This window comes from Euleptes europaea, chromosome 2 (genome assembly GCF_029931775.1).
Source record: "Euleptes europaea isolate rEulEur1 chromosome 2, rEulEur1.hap1, whole genome shotgun sequence".
Lineage (NCBI taxonomy): Eukaryota > Metazoa > Chordata > Lepidosauria > Squamata > Sphaerodactylidae > Euleptes > Euleptes europaea.
In genome coordinates this window covers 14474793-14492370 of record NC_079313.1, presented here as the reverse complement: position 1 = coordinate 14492370, position 17578 = coordinate 14474793, and the positions used below count along the sequence as shown (strand labels likewise).

General features: G+C 48.3%; 1 protein-coding gene across 1 annotated transcript in view; it reads right to left on the bottom strand.

The window, feature by feature from the left end:
• Positions 1-541: 541 nt before the first annotated feature.
• Positions 542-17578, bottom strand: part of USHBP1 (USH1 protein network component harmonin binding protein 1) — a 50539-nt gene continuing 33502 nt past the window's right edge. Inside the window, exons 13-16 of the mRNA XM_056844671.1 lie at positions 9979-10185; positions 5423-5544; positions 3267-3389; positions 542-806 (exon numbers count right to left, since the gene is read on the bottom strand). Of these exons, the coding sequence (XP_056700649.1) occupies positions 542-806; positions 3267-3389; positions 5423-5544; positions 9979-10185 (717 nt within the window). The remainder of the gene's footprint in view (positions 807-3266; positions 3390-5422; positions 5545-9978; positions 10186-17578) is intronic.

Genomic DNA, 17578 nt, shown 5'->3' with positions numbered 1-17578 from the left:
AATCACAGAAATTCAGGGGACAGATCTACGAATCGAGCCAAATCAAGCCTCCATGTTCATAGGCAATGTACCTCTGAATAACAACTGCAGGAGACAAACCACTGGGAAAACCGGCTCCCTTCCCAACCTTCTTGTCAGCCAATTTTGGAACTAGAGAGCCAGCATGGTGTAGTGGTTAAGAGTGGTTGTTTGGAGTGGTAGACTCTGATCTGGAGAACCAGGTTTGATTCCCCACTCCTCCACATGAGCGGCAGAGACTAATCTGGGGAACTTGGTTGATTTCCCCACTTCTACGCATGAAGCCTGCTGGGTGACCTTGGGCTAGTCACAGGTCTCTTAGAGCTCTCTCAGCCCCACCTACCTCACAGGGTGTCTGTTGTGGGGAGTGGGAGGGAAGGTGATTGTAAGCTGGTTTGATTCTTCCTTAAGCGGTAGAGAAAGTCGGCATATAAAAACCAACTCTTCTTCTTCTAGACGGATCCTTGGCCCAATCCAACAGAGTTCTCCTTACATCTTTTTGAAAGCAAGCTAGTCCATGAGGTTACTTCACATTGAGGTGAGCATCCGTCGCATGGCGCATTCCAGTGCTGTAATCCTCTCTCCCAGGGCTGGGCGTCTCCTCCGCAGACACCAACCTTGGCTTGGGGTCCCCGCCATCCGCTCTGTCCTCCAACAGCTTGAGGGTGCGCATCAGCGACTGCAGCTGCCCTGCCTGCCGATGACTCATCAAGCCGACCTGCGTCTCCAGTTGGCGCACCTGGGCTTCCTGTTTCCTGCGGGCGTTCCGGTAGGCAAGGACCAGGGCACTGCGGAGAGAAAGGAGCATGCCGAATTAGAATGGGAAGAAACTGGGGGGGGGGCAGGTTTCTGGGGTTCTCGCGCCAGCTCAATCAATGAACCCGCGGTAGTCTCAAAGAGCAAATTGGATGACCTCATAGGGTGCTTTCACACATGCCGAATAATGCACTTTCAATCCTCTTTCAATGCACTATGAAGCTGGATTTTACTGTGTGAAATGGCAAAATCCACTTGCAAACAATCGTTAAAGTGCATTGAAACGGGATTGAAAGTGTATTATTTGGCTTGTGTGGAAGTGCCATACAGGGCGCCAAAATGGGGATACTCGCCAGAATCCTCCATGGATAGAGAAACAAATTACTTTGTAAATTAAACAGAAGACACCCCCCCACACACAATAGCACGATGAGGAGTGAGCATGCTCTTTCTCCTCTAGAAATCATGGAATGTTGAGGGCTGCTATGCATCAATTATAGAAAATAAGAAGACAAAATTGGGCCTCCTCAAGACTCTAAGAGCTTCTAGTATTCCACAGTAGAAAAGAGAAGAATCCAGTAGCACAAAGACTAACAAAATTTGCCAGAAATTTTGTTAGTCGTTAAGGTGTTACTGGACTCTTGTTTTTTTTTTTTTTTCTACTGCTATTGATAGACTAACACGGCTACCCATCGTGATCTAGTATCCCACAGAAAGTGATCTGAGTCAGGGGTAAATTTCCCAAATATGTATCCACACTGTAAATGCTTGTAGGTACTAAATGGTCCCCTCTAATTGGAGCCTAGTGCAAAAACATTACTGCAGGATGTTGAGGGCCACAGAATGTTGAGGGCAGCTGACCATCAGGTAAACGGGGAGAAAGGCAGCTAGAAGGGCAATCCTCTGCAGAGTCTCTTCAGTCTAAGACCACTGATTTTAATAGGTGTAGACAGGAATTACTCTGCAGAGGATGGCACTGTAGACGGAGGATGGAAATTTGAGCTGCTCGGCTCTTTAAGAAGTTATAGTCTCCCAGAAGGACAGAATCTGAGTGGGCAGAAATTTATCACTCATTTATTCCCCCCCAACTCAAAGCCATTCCCCTTGAACCCCCAACATACTAAATTTAAAAACAAACATGAACTGCATCTAGCAGATTCCTCCGATTTCACTCTCAGGAGGGCTTTGCCTTTGCCCAGAATGTCGCTCCTACCAGGCCTGCTAAAGAAATATCCGTTTTGACCTCTGATCCTGCTTACATTGGGTGTGTGCCACAGAAGAGAAATATTAGGCAACATGCCCGGATTCTGATGTTACATTTCAAACTGGTTTCAACTCTTGGTGTGGCTTTGGGGCCTCTTTCACAGGCTTACGGGGGTAATGGCTCATGCAGCATAGGTAGGGTTGCCAGCTCCGGGTTGGGAAATATCTGGAGTTTTTTGGGATGGAGCCTAGGGAGGGTGGGGTTTGGGGAGGGGAGGGACTTCAATGCCATAGAGTCCTGCCAAAGTGGCCATTTTTCTCCAGGGTAACTGATCTATATCGTCTGGAGATCAGTTGTAATAGCAGGAGATGTCCAGCTGGTACCTGGAGGTTGGCAATCCTAAGCATAGGTCCATTAATGGTTGTGATGGCTAGATGGAACCAGCTGAAGAAAAATGGGAACAAAGAAACTCAACCTAAAAGTCAGCAGAAATCAAAGGGGTTGTGCTAAACGCTATCTAATATAACAACCAATAAATCTATTGAGAGCCAGCATGGTGTAGTGGTTAAGAGTGGTGGTTCGGAGTGGTGGAGACTGATCTCCAGGTTTGATTCCCCACTCCTCCACATGAGCGGTGAGGCTAACCTGGTGAATTGGATTTGTTTCCCCGCTCCTACACACAAAGCCAGCTGGGTGACCTTGGGCTAGTCACAGCTCTGATAGAACTCTCTCAGCCCAACCTACCTCACAGAGTGTCTGTTATGGGGAGGGAAAGGGAAGATTATTGTAAGCTGGTTTGAGTCTCCCTTAAGAGGTAGAGAAAGTCAGCATATAAAAACCAACTCTTCTTCTTCGTCTTCTATTATATATTGGGCACAATTGTATTTAAAAACGCAGGGCCTAATATACAGGCTAATATACTGTTATGTGTTGGTAATATTTGTAACTATGTTTGTGCTTTTTAGGAAGCCTGTATATTAGGCCCTGTGTTTTTAAATACAATTGTGCACAATATACAATAAAAAATAGATTTATTGGTTGTTATATTAGATAGTGTTTAGCTCAACCCCTTTGGTTTCGGCTAGATGGAACCCCCATGATCAGAGGTAGTCTATATCCGAATGCCAGTGGCTGGGACAAGAACTGCGGGAGGGATTTGGCCTCCGTGTCCTGCTTGCAGACCTTCCAGGAAAACCTGTTGAGAAACAGGATGCAGGGCGAGAATGACCACTGGCCTGACCCAGCAAGGGCTCTCCTGACATCCTTAGATGTGACTCCCCGGCATTACCTGTGTGCTTTGAAAAAATCCCTCGCGAGCTCCATCGGTTGTACCTCCTGGGCCCGGCAGTCTTCGAGTTTCTCCTCCAGCTGGCCAAGAAGGGACTGGATCCGACCATTCAGTCCCCTGTTCCTGTCGTTTAGGCAGAAGGAAAAGAAAACGGGATAGTGTTTCCTGCGTTTATAGCCTGCCTTTCTACATGATGGAGCCCCGTGGCGCAGAGTGGCCAGCTGCAGTTCTGCAGTCCAAGCTCTGCTCATGACCTGAGTTCCATCCCGAGGGAAGTCGGTTTCAGGTAGCCAGCTCAAGATCGACTCAGCCTTCCATCCTTCCGAGGTCGGTAAAATGAGGACCCAACTTGCTAGGGGTAAAGGGAAGATGACTGGGGAAGGCACTGGCAAACCTCCCCTTAAACAAAGTCTGCCTAGTAAACGTCGGGATGTGACGTCACCCCATGGGTCAGGAATGCCCATTGCTTGCACAGGGAACCTTTCCTTTTTTTTCCCCTCCATGAGACTCAATGCAGAACCAACCTGGTCGTGATCTGGATTGTGAACTGAATCCAGCTGGCACATGTGCGGGAATTAGGTTCTGACCGCAGAACTCCCAAATCACATCTGTCGACTTTGGCATGACGACTTGGTAACATGTTCTATGTTTTTCACGTACTGGTGGCCCTGCAGGGTCTTTTTCAGCCCTGCAGCAGGAGAACTTTACCTGGGATGTTCTGTGTGCGAAACATCTGCTCCACCACTAAGCTCTGAGCCCCTTGGCTGAAAGCAAAAGAACGCCGCTCTGGATTTTTGCTCAAGAATCTTTTCAGATTGCCTTATGCCAAGTCACACCACAGGAGTGTGACCTCCTTTGGATGGCAGTGGGTCTCCAGGGTCTCAGGCAGAGAAAAGTCTTTCCTAAGATCTGTTACCTAAAATCCTTGACGTGGAGATTGTAGGGACTGAACTTGGGACCTTTTGCATACAAATTATGTGCTCTGTCTCTGAGAGATGGGCCAGTTGTGCAGGGCTGTTTCCCTCGTGGACACCCCGCTGACTGCTTGGGGGGGCTTCCTTTTGATTATGTGTGCCTTTCCTGACCATCAGAGGTTGCCTTGCTCTCCTAGTACATTTCCATGCATTTTGTCTGTGTTTTCCGGATGCTGTTTTAGTGAGAATCTGGAAAACGCAAGCAAAATGTGCAGAAATGCGCGGGGAGAGTGAGGCAACCTCTGATGGTCGGGACAGCCATGCAAATCAAAAGGAAAAGCTGGAACGTGTCCAGAGGAGGGCAACAAAGATGGTGAGGGGTCTGGAGACCAAGTCCTATGAGGAGAGGTTGAAGGAGCTGGGTATGTTTAGCCTGAAGAGGAGAAGACTGAGAGGGGGTATGATAACCATCTTCAAGTACTTGAAGGGCTGTCATATAGAGGAGGGTGCCGAGTTCTTTTCTGTTGCCCCAGAAGGTCGGACCAGAACCAATGGGTTGAAATTAAATCAAAAGAGTTTCCGTCTAGACATTAGGAAGAAATTTCTAACAGTTAGAGCGGTTCCTCAGTGGAACAGGCTTCCTCGGGAGGTGGTGAGCGGAGCGCTCCTTCCCTGGAGGTTTTTAGGAAGAGGCTAGATGGCCATCTGTCAGCAATGCTGATTCTGTGACCTTAGGCAGATCATGAGATGGAGAGCATCTTGGCTGTCTTCTGGGAACGGAGTAGGGGGTCACTTGGGGTGTGGGCGGGAGGTAGTTGTGAATTTCCTGCATTGTGCAGGGGGTTGGACTAGATGAGCCTGGTGGTCCCTTCCAACTCTATGAATCTAGGAAGCACCAGAGCCGTTGGGGTGACCGCAGGGAAACAGCCCTGCATAAATAGCAATGGTCTCTCTGGTTGAACACAGAAGAACATCTCTGTAGGATTTTGCTGCATTAGTATGGCAATGCCAGGGATTGAACCTGGGACCTTCAGCATGCAAAGCAGGTGCTCTACCCACTGAACACCTGCTCCTCCCCAAGTCCTTCTTCCTGACTGGTTATGGCATACGGGTTAAAAGTAAAAAAAAGATGTGATTTAATCCAGTCTGGAAGTGGGTAGATGGAGTTTGGCTGGGGAGTGGACAAAGACCATTGGAGAGGGCACAGCGCCAGCTTCAGGTCAGGTCAGGGATTGCACTTACCGAGCCAAAGCATCGAGAAGTTCCACCATCTGCGCCTCGGGGTCTGTAGCAGGTTGCCTTCCGCCAGCGTCCTGAGCTGAACGGAAATGAGTCCCTTTGGAGGTACAGGTGGGAACGTAGTCCTAGGCATTATGGAAGAGGAAAAGTGAAAATCAGAGGCTCACTAGCTAAAAAATGGCAAGAATTAATTCACTCCCTGATGGTGGTTTTTCCTGGGCATCACATGAACACAAGAAGCTGCCTTATACTGAATCAGACCCTTGGTCCATCAAAGGCAATATTGTCTACTCAGACTGGCAGTGGCTCTCCAGGGTCTCAGGCAGAGGTCTTTCACACCACCTACTTACCTAGTCCCTTTAACTGGATACCGGGGATTGAACCTGGGACCTTCTGCATGCCAAGCACTGAGCCACGGCCCCTCCCTCAGTGGGAACAGGATCTAGATGACCTTTGGCCTGATCCAGAAGGGCTCTGCTTAGTTTCTTAAAAACTATTTTTGCAGTGGCAAGGAGCTGCCTGTTGGAAGTTTTAGTTCTCTGGATTGTGGTGAACGCAACCCTTCTTTGCTACGGAGGCCTTAGGAATCTTCTGTTTGGTTTGGTGCTTTTATTTCCAGGTTATGTATACTAAAGAGCCCCGTGGCGCAGAGTGGTAAGCTGCAGTACTGCAGTCCAAGCTCTGCTCAAGACCTGAGTTCAATCCCAACAGAAGTTGGTTTCAGGTAGCCGGCTCAAGGCTGACTCAGCCTTCCATCCTTCCGAGGTTGGCAAAATGAGCACCCAGCTTGCTGGGGGTAAAGGGAAGATGACTGGGGAAGGCACTGGCAAACCACCCCGTAAACAAAGTCTGCCTAGTAAATGTTGGGATGTGACGTCACCCCATGGGTCAGGAATGACCTGGTACTTGCACAGGGGACCTTTACCTTTTATGTATACTACCCCTTTCCGTTTCTCCTGTTCGTTCACACATCATCCATTCCTGACATTAGCAAGGGGAATGCATATATACATCGATGAAACACTGCAAGAAAGCAAGCTGGCTATAATAGTTACTACCATCACATACAGATTCTTTGAGTGTAGTGTTTTACCCATCCATGAAAACACTGCACAAAATAGATGCAGTCATAAGTATGATCGTTTATGCATGGGTACTTTCACTCGGAGTTGTTCCTCGGAGTTATGCATGAGTTTTCCATCCATTAGAGATGACCTCACTGTCAGCCCTCACAAATCCTGGAGCTTCCTATTCCTCTGTTAATCACATTCTTCCCTCTCCTCTGAGCTCAGCCCAGGTGAAATCCCCGTGCATAAGGCAAAGCGCGGGACACCCAAGCTTAGTTTATCTCACAGACAATTACAAAGCAGCATGTCCCGAGGTGGGGAATCAAATACTTCCTGCTTCCTGGGAGCTCTTTCTGAGCAGAAGAAAGGCTTTTTAAAACCGAGGCTTGGATTTCTCCCCCCCCCCTTCTTTTTAGATTGCTCCATTTTTTGTTTTATGTTCTTAAAGTGCTTTTTTATGCAGCAATTGGGTTTGGGGGAGGGAAATTTTCTCTCACTATAGCCAATTACGAAGCAGCATTTCAAGGGGCAGGGATTCATATACTTCCTCATTCGAGCTTGGAGACTGCTGGTGCAGAGACGCCCAACAGGAAAGTGTGGGTCCAGCGAGCAACGAACCTCAGGTAAAACTCCCATGCATAAATGACCTGTGATAGCATTGAGTAGGCTATGCCTCAGTTTTTTTCTTAATGTGTATGGAGAATGCAGACGGGGAAAAGATGCAAAGGAATTGCAAGGACTGACTCTCCTTGCATCAGGTCGGTTCCCCCTTTCTGTCCCAAGAAACGGAAAGGTTAGGACAGTGGAAGCCGGTTCCAGGGCTCTTTTAGTGGTGGCTCCAATCCTTTGGAATGAGCTGCCATTTGGAAGCCTGCTTCCTCCTAGCCGGCCTTTCGCAAGCCCGGTAGAGCTGTGCTATTCATAAGAGCTTTCATTTAGTTTTCAGTGTTGATTGCGCCGGCAGCTTTAGCTTGAGATGACATATCTATTTATGAAAACATTTCTACCCCACCTTTCTCCAAGGATTCCAGGCAGCTGACATAACAACTCCAGATTGCAAAGGAAGCTAAAAACAACATCTTATTCAACAATTACACTGTTCCTAGCAGCTGCTATTGTCCATGAATCCTCCACCCCCATCTAACATAGCCTTTCACTGGCCTCTGAGGAAAGTTCTCTGAAAGGAAAGGACCTTCTGTGAGCTCTAGTCCTGCGGCAAACCCATAGACTCCAGCAGACGGCAAGTCCACAAAAGTAGTTCATTTCATTTCATTAACCTTTATTGGCATACCAAAAGACAGAGATAGAAAAAAACAACAATATACCTCCAAAGGGCTATACATATAAGTTACAGTCGGGTTAATAAAACTTTTCTTGTTCTTTAAGAACTCCTGTAAGAAATTCAGCCACGGTAGCCGTAATTTTAGGATCATGGTCACTCAAAAGAAATTTGCATTTCACTTCATTACTCCTGTATGTCTTGTACTGGAGCAAAGTAGATAGCAGTTTATCCCGCAGAGTCACATAGAAGGGGCAATCTAAAAGGATGTGGTCAATTGTATCTAACAAGTTTAAACCGCATGTTCATAGGCGTTCATGTCTAGGGATCTGGAGGTATCGGCCTAAGAGCATCCTAGATGGGAATGCATTAACCCTAGCTAATAGAAAAGCGCAGCGTTGAGAAGGTATCTCTAGGTTATCTAGATACCTAGCCATTTTACCCGATCCATTATTAAGGCCTAGGGCCGCCGGAGAGCAGATGGGGGGAACACAAAAGTAGTTTTATTGATTAAGCACAACAGGTTACAGAAGTCAATATTCAAGATGTTACTAGTGAAAGGCTAAGGGAAAGCATTTGGCATATATACAAAGCAATAAGAGATAACCAGTAACCCTGGCAACCCCCCTCCCAGTGGCAGGAAGGAGAACTTGGCAATTCCCACACTGAAGGAATCTATGAAGTCTAAACACGGGGCACGGAGTGGTGATCTAATCTGGCCTTGGAGAGAACTTGCAAAACAACACCTGGAACTGTCTTCATGGCCTGCTCCTGACACCTTCTGAAAAGAACAGTCAATCATGCACGGTATGGAGAGAGTGGACAGGGAGAAGCTTGTCTCCCTCTCTCATAATATTAGAACATGGGGATCATCTGCTGAAGCTGGAGGGGGAGAGATTCAAAACTGATAAAAGAAAGTATTTCCTCACACAATACATAGTTAAACTGCGGAACTCCCTGCTTCAGGATGTGGTGACGGCTGCCAACTTGGGAGGCTTTAAGAGGGGAGTGGACATGTTCATGGAGGAGAGGAGTATTCATGGCTACTAGTAAAAATGGCTACTACTCATGATGCATACCTATTATCTTCAGGATCTAAGGTTGCCAGGTCCCTCTTCACCATCGGCGGGAGGTTTTTGGGGTGGAGCCTGAGGAGGGCGCGGTTTGGGGAGGGGAGGGACTTCAATATCATAGAGTCCAATGGCCAAAGTAGCCATTTTCTCCCAGTGAACTGATCACTGTCGGCTGGAGATCACTTGTAATAGCAGGAGATTTCCAGCTAGCACCTGGAGGTTGGCAACCCTACCAGGATCAGAGGAGCATGTTAAGTGCTTTGGAACACAGGCAGGATAAATGCTGCTGCCGTCGTCATGTTTGTGGGCTTCCGAGAGGCACCCAGTTGGCCGCTGTGTGAACAGACTGCTGAACTTGATGGGCCTTGGTCTGATCCAGCAGGGCTTTTCTTATGTTCTTACAATGATTCTCTGCACCTCTACAGAAAGGCTGTTTCAAAGCCCCAGTCTTCCTGGGTCGTCTCCCATCCAAGTATCAACCCTGTGTCACTTCCGAGCTCTGAAGAGATCGAACTAGTCTTGGCTATTAGGGAGGCCACTAGGGTTGCCAGCCCTGGGTTGGGAAATACCTGGAGATTTTTGGGGTGGAGCCTGAAGAGGGCGGGGTTTGGGGAGGGGGGCCCTTCAATGCCATAGAGTCCAATTGCCAAAGCGGCCATTTTCTGCAGGGGAACGGATCTCTATCGGCTGGAGATCAGTTGTAATAGAGGGAGATCTCCAGCCACCACCTGGAGGTTGGCAACCCTAGCTGCCACCTATCCACCCTTGTTACAAAATAATCCAGAGGAAAATGGAGGACCTCCTTGGAGAAATGATGAATATTTTGGAAATGCAAACATTTAATGGTGTTTGCTCATGTCCCTGAAAGAAGTGTCTGTCAGTGTGAGAGCCAGGGTGGTGTAGCGGTTAAGAGCAGGTATGGAACGGTGAACCGGGTTGGTTTCCCCACTCCTCCTCATGAAGCCAGCTGGGTGACCTTGGGCTAGTCACAGCTCTCTTCGAGCTCTCTCAGTCCCACCTACCTCACAGGGTGTCTGTTGAGGGGAGGGGAAGGTGATTGTAAACCAGTTTGATTCTTCCTTAAGTGGTGGAGAAAGTCTGCATATAAAAAACCAAATCTTCTTCTTCCCAGATCCTTACCCTTAGGTCACTCTCTTCATCACTACTGCTGCTGCTGTCGGAAGATCCAGACAGCTGCCCCCGACTCGTCTCACGGTACCCTTGAAGAATCTGGATGATCAACAAGCAAGCGGCCTCTTGGGCCTTCAGGGTGTATGTCCGGAGCTCCAGGCCCTGCTTCTCCTTCTCCGTTAAGTGCAGCTTGATGTTTAAGTCAGCCAAAGTTTCCTAGGATGCAATTGACAGCCGAAACAGAGGAGCAGTCAAAGACATTTTAGCCAATCAATCTGAAAGGTTAATGAGTCAGTTAATGAATCAGTCAGCATGGTACAGCAGTTAAGAGCAGTGGTTTGGAGCTGTGGACTCTGATCTGGAGAACCGGGTTTGATTCCCTACTCCTCTACATGAAGCCAGCAGGGTGACCTTGGGTCAGTCACACTCTCTCAGCCCCACCTACCTCATAGGGTGTTTGTTGTGGAGAGGGGAAGGGAAGGAGATTGTAAGCTGGCTTGATTCTTCCTTAAGTGGCAGAGAAAGTCGGCATATAAAAACCGACTCTTCTTCTAGTCACACAGATGGTGTAAACTGTGTAGGACTAAAACCAGTTTTGAAAACAAAGATAGTGGTGGAGGGATTCTACTCAGGCTGATCCATGCACTACAAAGTCCTGTTGCCCTCCATCAATGGATGCATTCTGGGAATTATGTTGAGTTCTTGACCTTCCACTTATGGAAAGAGTCTTTAATCAGAGGTTTAGGACCGTTTGATTATGGCTTAGCAAAAGTCAATTAATTCACACACACTCAAGAATAGACAAAGTCCTTTTCTTCTTAGTAAAAACAATTTTTACTTGCTAAAATTAGGGGAAAGGTTCACGGGAGGTTAAAACAACAAATTCTCTCTACATAGCTAAGTTCCCTAAACATGCCAGAAAAGTTCTGGCAGTTACTAAGCTTAAGCATATGGCATTTCAAAAAGATAGAAAGGTCCCATCTTTTCTGGATGAGATTCAAAAAATAACTGGGTACTGCTTTCTCTTCTACACAAAGGAATAGAAAAGCAGTAAAATGCAGATTACTTGTGTACAACAAGCATGTATTCAATGAATCCCTCACTGACCAATAGCTAATTAACACATTGGAGATTACATCATCTTCTAGAACTGGTCAGCATTCTATACAATCAATATTAACCCTTGTCTGTCTGACATGTAACAAAGCTCGCTATCTAATCCCCAACAAATTAACATAAGAACATAAGAAAGGCCATGCTGGATCAGACCAAGGTCCATCAAGTCCAGCAGTCTGTTCACACAGTGGCCAACCAGGTGCCTCTAGGAAGCCAACAAACAAGACGACTGCAGCAGCACCATCCTGCCTGTGTTCTACAGCACCTAAGACAATAGGCATGCTCCTCTGATCCTGGAGAGAATAGGTATGCATCATGACCAGTGTCCATTTTGACTAGTAGCCATGAATACCCTTCTCCTCTATGAACATGTCCACTCCCCTCTTAAAGCCTCCCAAGTTGGCAGTCATCACCACATCCTGGGGCAGGGAGTTCCACAATTTAAACTGTGGAACTCAGAACTTCGTTCATAGCCCAAATTGGGCTTGCGCTTGCCAAGGAATTATGTTCCAAACTCACGGAACTCACTAAGCATGTTGGTCAATAGGACCCGAGGGGATACGAGGACTTTCTAATGTATGAATTGGCCCCCTAGTGATACCAGAAGAAGTGGAATGCAATGCTCTGGAATGAAAGGAACAGAATGGGGGGCTCCGTTCCTCCCTATCTTGAAAGGAAGCATCAAAGTCAGTATTGTCTACTCGGACCACCAGCGGCTCTCCAGGGTCTCAGGTAACTTTCCTTTTTTCTTTTATCCCTTAGAAGCTCCTTGATCAATTGATCTTGAGCAGCATATATCTAGTGTTGGAGGGATATAAGGACTGAAATAAATCTTGCCACTGACAATGTAGCCTTGGGGTCCCTATTGCTTAGTAAAAAAAGGCACTGTGTCAGTCACAGATTTGTATGTTAAAAGGGGGAAAATATAGTGCAATCGAAGTTCCTCGTAAAAGCGGCATTACAAAAGGGCATGGGCTAATGAGTCAATAGAGCCAGAAGAACAAGGGCAGATCCTGTCTGAGTATGGTATATTCAGAATTCTGCCGTGCATTACCATAGAAGGGTTCGCATTCAATCTAGCCAAGCAAAAAGCTCTACAGAGATGAGGAGTTGTCAGATAATATGTATAGGCAGGCAGACCACGTGGAGGGGGTATTCCGAAGAACTGGGATGAACAGACGCAACGAGCATGAAAAGTAGTGCTGTTATAATCGAGCTCTTTAATGCGCTTTTTAATTTTGGTAAAAGCTTCAGTTTTCCCAAGATCTAATAACATATCCTGCGAGAAGCCCAACAACGACAGTTTCTCATCTAAGATTTTTTGCCATGAGGATTTAAAAGGGTCATGCTTCAGAGAAGCTAGGAACCCCTCAGTGCTAAAGCATAGTTTAAGGTGTAGTCTAAAGGCGGCCAACCATGCCCTAGCTTCAAGTGACATTTGGCCAAACTCGGAACAAAGAGTAACGCCAGCAACACATCGAAGGGCATTTAGGAGTTTTCGTAAGAACTAAAGCAGTGGACGATCAATAGATTCATTGATGACTGTTATCCAGATGGCAACACCAAAGAGGATAATAGCCCTGGAATATATCTGCCACCTTTGGTGTGAAAAAAGTTGACAATAGCACCAACCCCAGGTTTAATTTTGTTGGACACTGCTTTTTGATGGGCATTCCAATTTAGGTTATGGGGAAAAAGAATGCCAAGGTAAACAAACTCCTTGACTTGGTCAACCTCAAAGCCATCTAATACCCAGCGAAAAAGAGGCATTTTTCTCCTCTTAGTGAAGATCATAATCTTAGATTTATGATGGTTTATTTTAAGACCTTCCCTAGAGCAGTACTCAGAAAAAGTTTGCAAAGATCTTTTCAAACCAATTCTTGTGCGGGACAGGAGAACTGCATCGTCAGCATAGAGTAGAATTGGGATGGGATGACTTGCAAGCTTTGGGGGGTGGCAAAACTCTGAGAAATTGGTTGCAGTATCATTCAGGTATAAATTAAACAAGAGAAGAGCAAGGAGGCAACCTTGTCTAACTCCCTTGACCAGTTCAAAGGGCTCAGTTAGTTCTCCTTGGTTGCCACAGCGAACCTGAGCTGTGAGGTCAGTATGAAATTGCTGAATAAGCCATAGTAACCTCCTATCCATAGTAGAATTTAATCGTTTCAACCATAGCCTCTCCCTCGGGATGGTATCAAAAGCTCCCTTAAGATCCATAAAACCCGCATAAAGGGTGCCATTTCGGGGGGAGGAATATTTCTCAGCTAGATGGGAGAGCACTAAACAGTGGTCCGTGACAGACCAACCCCTTCTAAAGCCAATCTGTTCCCAGCCAAGGATGTCATTACTCTCAACCCAGTCCAACAGCCTCTTTAATAAGTAGGAGGAATACAATTTGCCTAAGCAAGACGAAAGGCTGATTGGACGATAACAGCTTGGGTCAGAGCGTTGACCCTTTTTAAAGATTGGGACAATAATAGTATGTCTCCAAGATTTTGGAATGGCTCCTGATGCATTAATTTGTGTAAATACAGGAGCAAGAATGTTGGCCCACCATTTACTGTTGACTTTAAAAAGTTCGTAGGGAATTAAATCAGGACCTGGGGCTTTGCCTGAGTGTAAGCGGTCAATGAGCGGTTTAATTTCATTAGGAGACACATCTGGCCAGGAATTCAGCAAAATAGAAGGTGCTACAGGTATAAGACCCTGGTTTTCCACAGAGTAGGAGAAGAGGCTCTTGAAATAAGCTACCTAGACTGATGACGGGATACACGCGGGGACTCTGGCATAGCCATTACTTAAAGAATTCACAGTCCGCCAGAAGGTTGAATTATCATTGTTGTTTATAGCTGGAGATCCTAAGGAGGGAGATGACAGCACTAGCAGGGATGGTGCGAGGACTCCAATCGTCCATCGGCGCTGCGACTACCCTCCCCGTTCATTCCCCATGCACTGTCGCCCGGGACCTGCAGATTTCTTTTGATGGGACCTGCGCCCAGTTACCCCACTTTCTACTGCAACTTTCTGGTTTCATGAATGATCAGGGTGAGACTTTTCCTTCCGAAGAAGCCCGGTTGCGGTACGCCATCGGGCTTCTAAAGAAGGAGGCAGTAGAGTGGGCGGTGGCAGCGACAGAGGTTAACCCTGGACTTTTGCGCTCCCTCGATGATTTCCTGGAAGCCCTGCACTGCCGGTTTGAGGACCCTCACCGGGCAGAGAGGGCCAAGATTGCTATGCGCAGATTAAGGCAGGGGTCCCAGTCTGTGCTAGAATATACCCAGGAGTTCCAGTCCCTGGCGTGCAAGGTGTGAGAGTGGAGCGAAGCCACCAAGGTCCAACACTTCTGTGAGGGACTGCGCTGGGAAGTATTGGAGGGCTGCCTGACTCTGGGAGACCCTGACACCGTTGAGGGCTGGATCAGGCTGGCAGGGCAAGTAGAACACCGCAAGCTAACCCTGCAGTTCGCCAAGGATCGCCCGTGGAAGGAACCACCCTCCAGAGGCCCGACCAAGGGGAACTCTATGACGGAGGTGCACCGAGGCGAAGGGAATCGAGGCTGTTTCCTGGATGAGAGAGCGCGCCGCTTCAGAGAAGGTTCCTGTCTACCTTGCGGTAGGATGGGACACTTTGCCGCCAAGTGCACCAGCGGATCGCCCAGGCAGGCGACAGACAAGAAAACTCTGACCAGCTACCAAGTTCCGGATCTAAAGAGGACGGAGGGAACACCCACCCGGCGCAGGATGGCGGCGTTAAGTGCGGACCTGGAACCTGTCCTGTGTGAACATCGCTGCTGTTCCAGAGATGTCTCACCGCCAAAAAACGAAGAAAGCTTCCTGTGAGTGAACCGGCATAGGAGGCTACTTTGCAAGAAAACAAGCCGGTTCCGACCTGGGTGAGTGACCAGGGGGAGACTCTCCTGGTGCCCGTGGTGCTAAGGAATCCCCAGGGAGGGGATCCAGTTGCAGTAGTGGGCATTTTGGACTCTGGTTGCTCCAGAACTTTAATTGACCAAGACATATTTAAGCGATTACAATTGGGGGCGGTGGAGTTGAACCAGCCCTTGCGCTTCCGTCAAATGGACGGGAGGGATCTTCAGGGGGCCCCCGTTCATTTGCGCTCTGACCCTGTGTTGCTAGGGATGGGGGATCACTGGGAGCAAATCAGCCTCACCATAGCCCCTGGGATCGCTTACCCGGTGGTTCTGGGAAGCAATTGGTTGGCGGGTCACAATCCCAGCATTGACTGGGCACAGCGCCAAGTAGTGTTTGAGTCCCCCCAATGCAGGTGGCATTGCAGGGAGGACATGCCCAATGGGGGGAGGGTGACTGCCACGACGGCAATTCCCGTAACGCTACCCCCAGAATATCAGAACTTTGTGGAAGTCTTTGAGGGGAAGGATTGTGACTTGCTACCCCATCACCGCACCACGGACTGTGCCATTGAGTTAATGGTGGACATGAAGCCCTCCAAGGCTTGGGTTTACCCCATGAGCCCTCAGGAAAAGACTGTATTAAGGGAGTTTCTGGATAAGAATCTGGCCAGGGGGTTCATCCGTCCGTCCAAGGCTGCATTCTCCTCACCCTGCTTCTTCGTGAAGAAGAAGGGGACTTCGGACCTCCGGTTATGTGTGGACTATAGGGGGCTTAATGCAGTTACTGAAACAAACGCGTACCCCATCCCCCTCATCCCTGACCTTCTCAGCCAGCTACAAAAGGGCAGGGTGTTTTCTAAACTGTACTTGGCGGAGGCCTACTACCGGGTCCGGATTAAGGAGGGGGATGAGGCTAAAACAGCTTTCTCGTGTTGCTTCGGTCTTTTTGAATTCTGTGTAATGCCTTTCGGGTTGTCTGGAGCTCCGTCCTGCTTCATGCAACTTATCAACGAGATTTTGCATGATCTGTTGTTTCAGGGGGTCATCGTATACCTAGATGATATTTTAATTTATTCACGAGACCCGGAAGAACACCGGAAATTGGTGCGGGAGGTTTTGCGCCAGCTATCACCCCCAGACGGATGGGCAGACTGAAAGGGTGAATGCTGTGGTTGAATGCTATTTGCTCTGCTTCACCAATTATCACCAGGATAATTGGGTCGACCTGTTACCCCTGGCGGAATACGCCTATAACAACTCTGTGCACTCTGCTACTGGGCAGAGTCCCTTTAAGACTGTTTATGGGATGGAATTCAACCCTTTGGGGGTGGTCCCCCTCCCGCCGGGAGGCGACCCCCCCAGAGGTGGTGGCATGGTCTAACACCGTCAGAAATACTTGGCCGGGACTTGTTAAACAGTTGGACCAGGCTAAGGAACGATACAAGGCGCAGGCTGATAAACACAGAGCACCTCAGTGGGATCTAGTGTTCGGGGAAAAGGTGTACCTTTCCACCAAGAACTTAAAGTCCCTGCGTCCGTGTAGAAAACTATGCCAAAAGTACGTGGGTCCGTTTACCATATCCCGAGTAATCAATGAGGTCACTGCCGAACTGGACCTCCCCAAGACTCTGCAAGGGGTACACCCCGTGTTCCATGTGAGCCTTTTGAAGACCTTTTCTCCCGCTCCCGGTTGGCACCCCGAACCCCTGGCAGCGACGCCCATCATGGTGCAGGGGGAACAGCATTTTGAAATTTCCAGGATCCTGGACTCCAGGCTGCGGAGAGGTCAGCTGGAGTACCTGGTGCACTGGAAACACTTGAACTCAAGTCACGATGAGTGGGTCGCAGCAGAACACGTGATCGCCCCCTCTCTGATCACCGAGTTCCATCAGTGTTGTCCTGACAAGCCTGGGAACCCGGGGAGGGGGTCTTTGGAGAGGCGGGATGTCAGATAGGGCTTCTGTCAGCTCCGGTCCCAAACAAGATGGTTTCCCCGCAAGCAAGATGGGGTTCTCCGTGCACTCCTCCCCCCCCCCGTTTTGCACACGAACTCCGGCCAGGGATTTACATTTGTATTGGGACCCGCCCGTGTAAATCTCCCATCTGATATCGGGTCCCGCGCACAAAGCCGGGAGCTCAGCCATCTCCTCCACTGATTGCTCTTAATGGTTTCTGTTTCAGTTTTACTTAAGTCGTTACCGGCAGGAAACGACTACATTGTCTCTTTGTTCCTATAATCCTATTGTATCAGTCTATATATGTATCCTCTCCACCCCAGTCATGTATTCCAGCCTTGTTTGCCTCCTTACTGAAATCATTGACTTTCGGAATAAATTTTTGAATCGCTGCTCTGCCTGGATTCGAGTTCTATTGCCTGAAACACCGTGTATTTGCTGAAGCCTGACACATGCCAAGCAGAAGTTCTGCCACCGAGCCACAACCCCTCTCCATGGCTCTCCAGGGTCTCAGGCAGAAGTCTTTCCCATCACCTACTTGCCTGCTCCTTTTAACTGGAGATGCCGGGGATTGAACCTGGGACCTTCTGCATGCCAAGAAGAGGCTCTGCCACTGAGCCATGGTCCCTCTGTGATTTGGGGAGCCGCAGCCCCCCACCACCACATC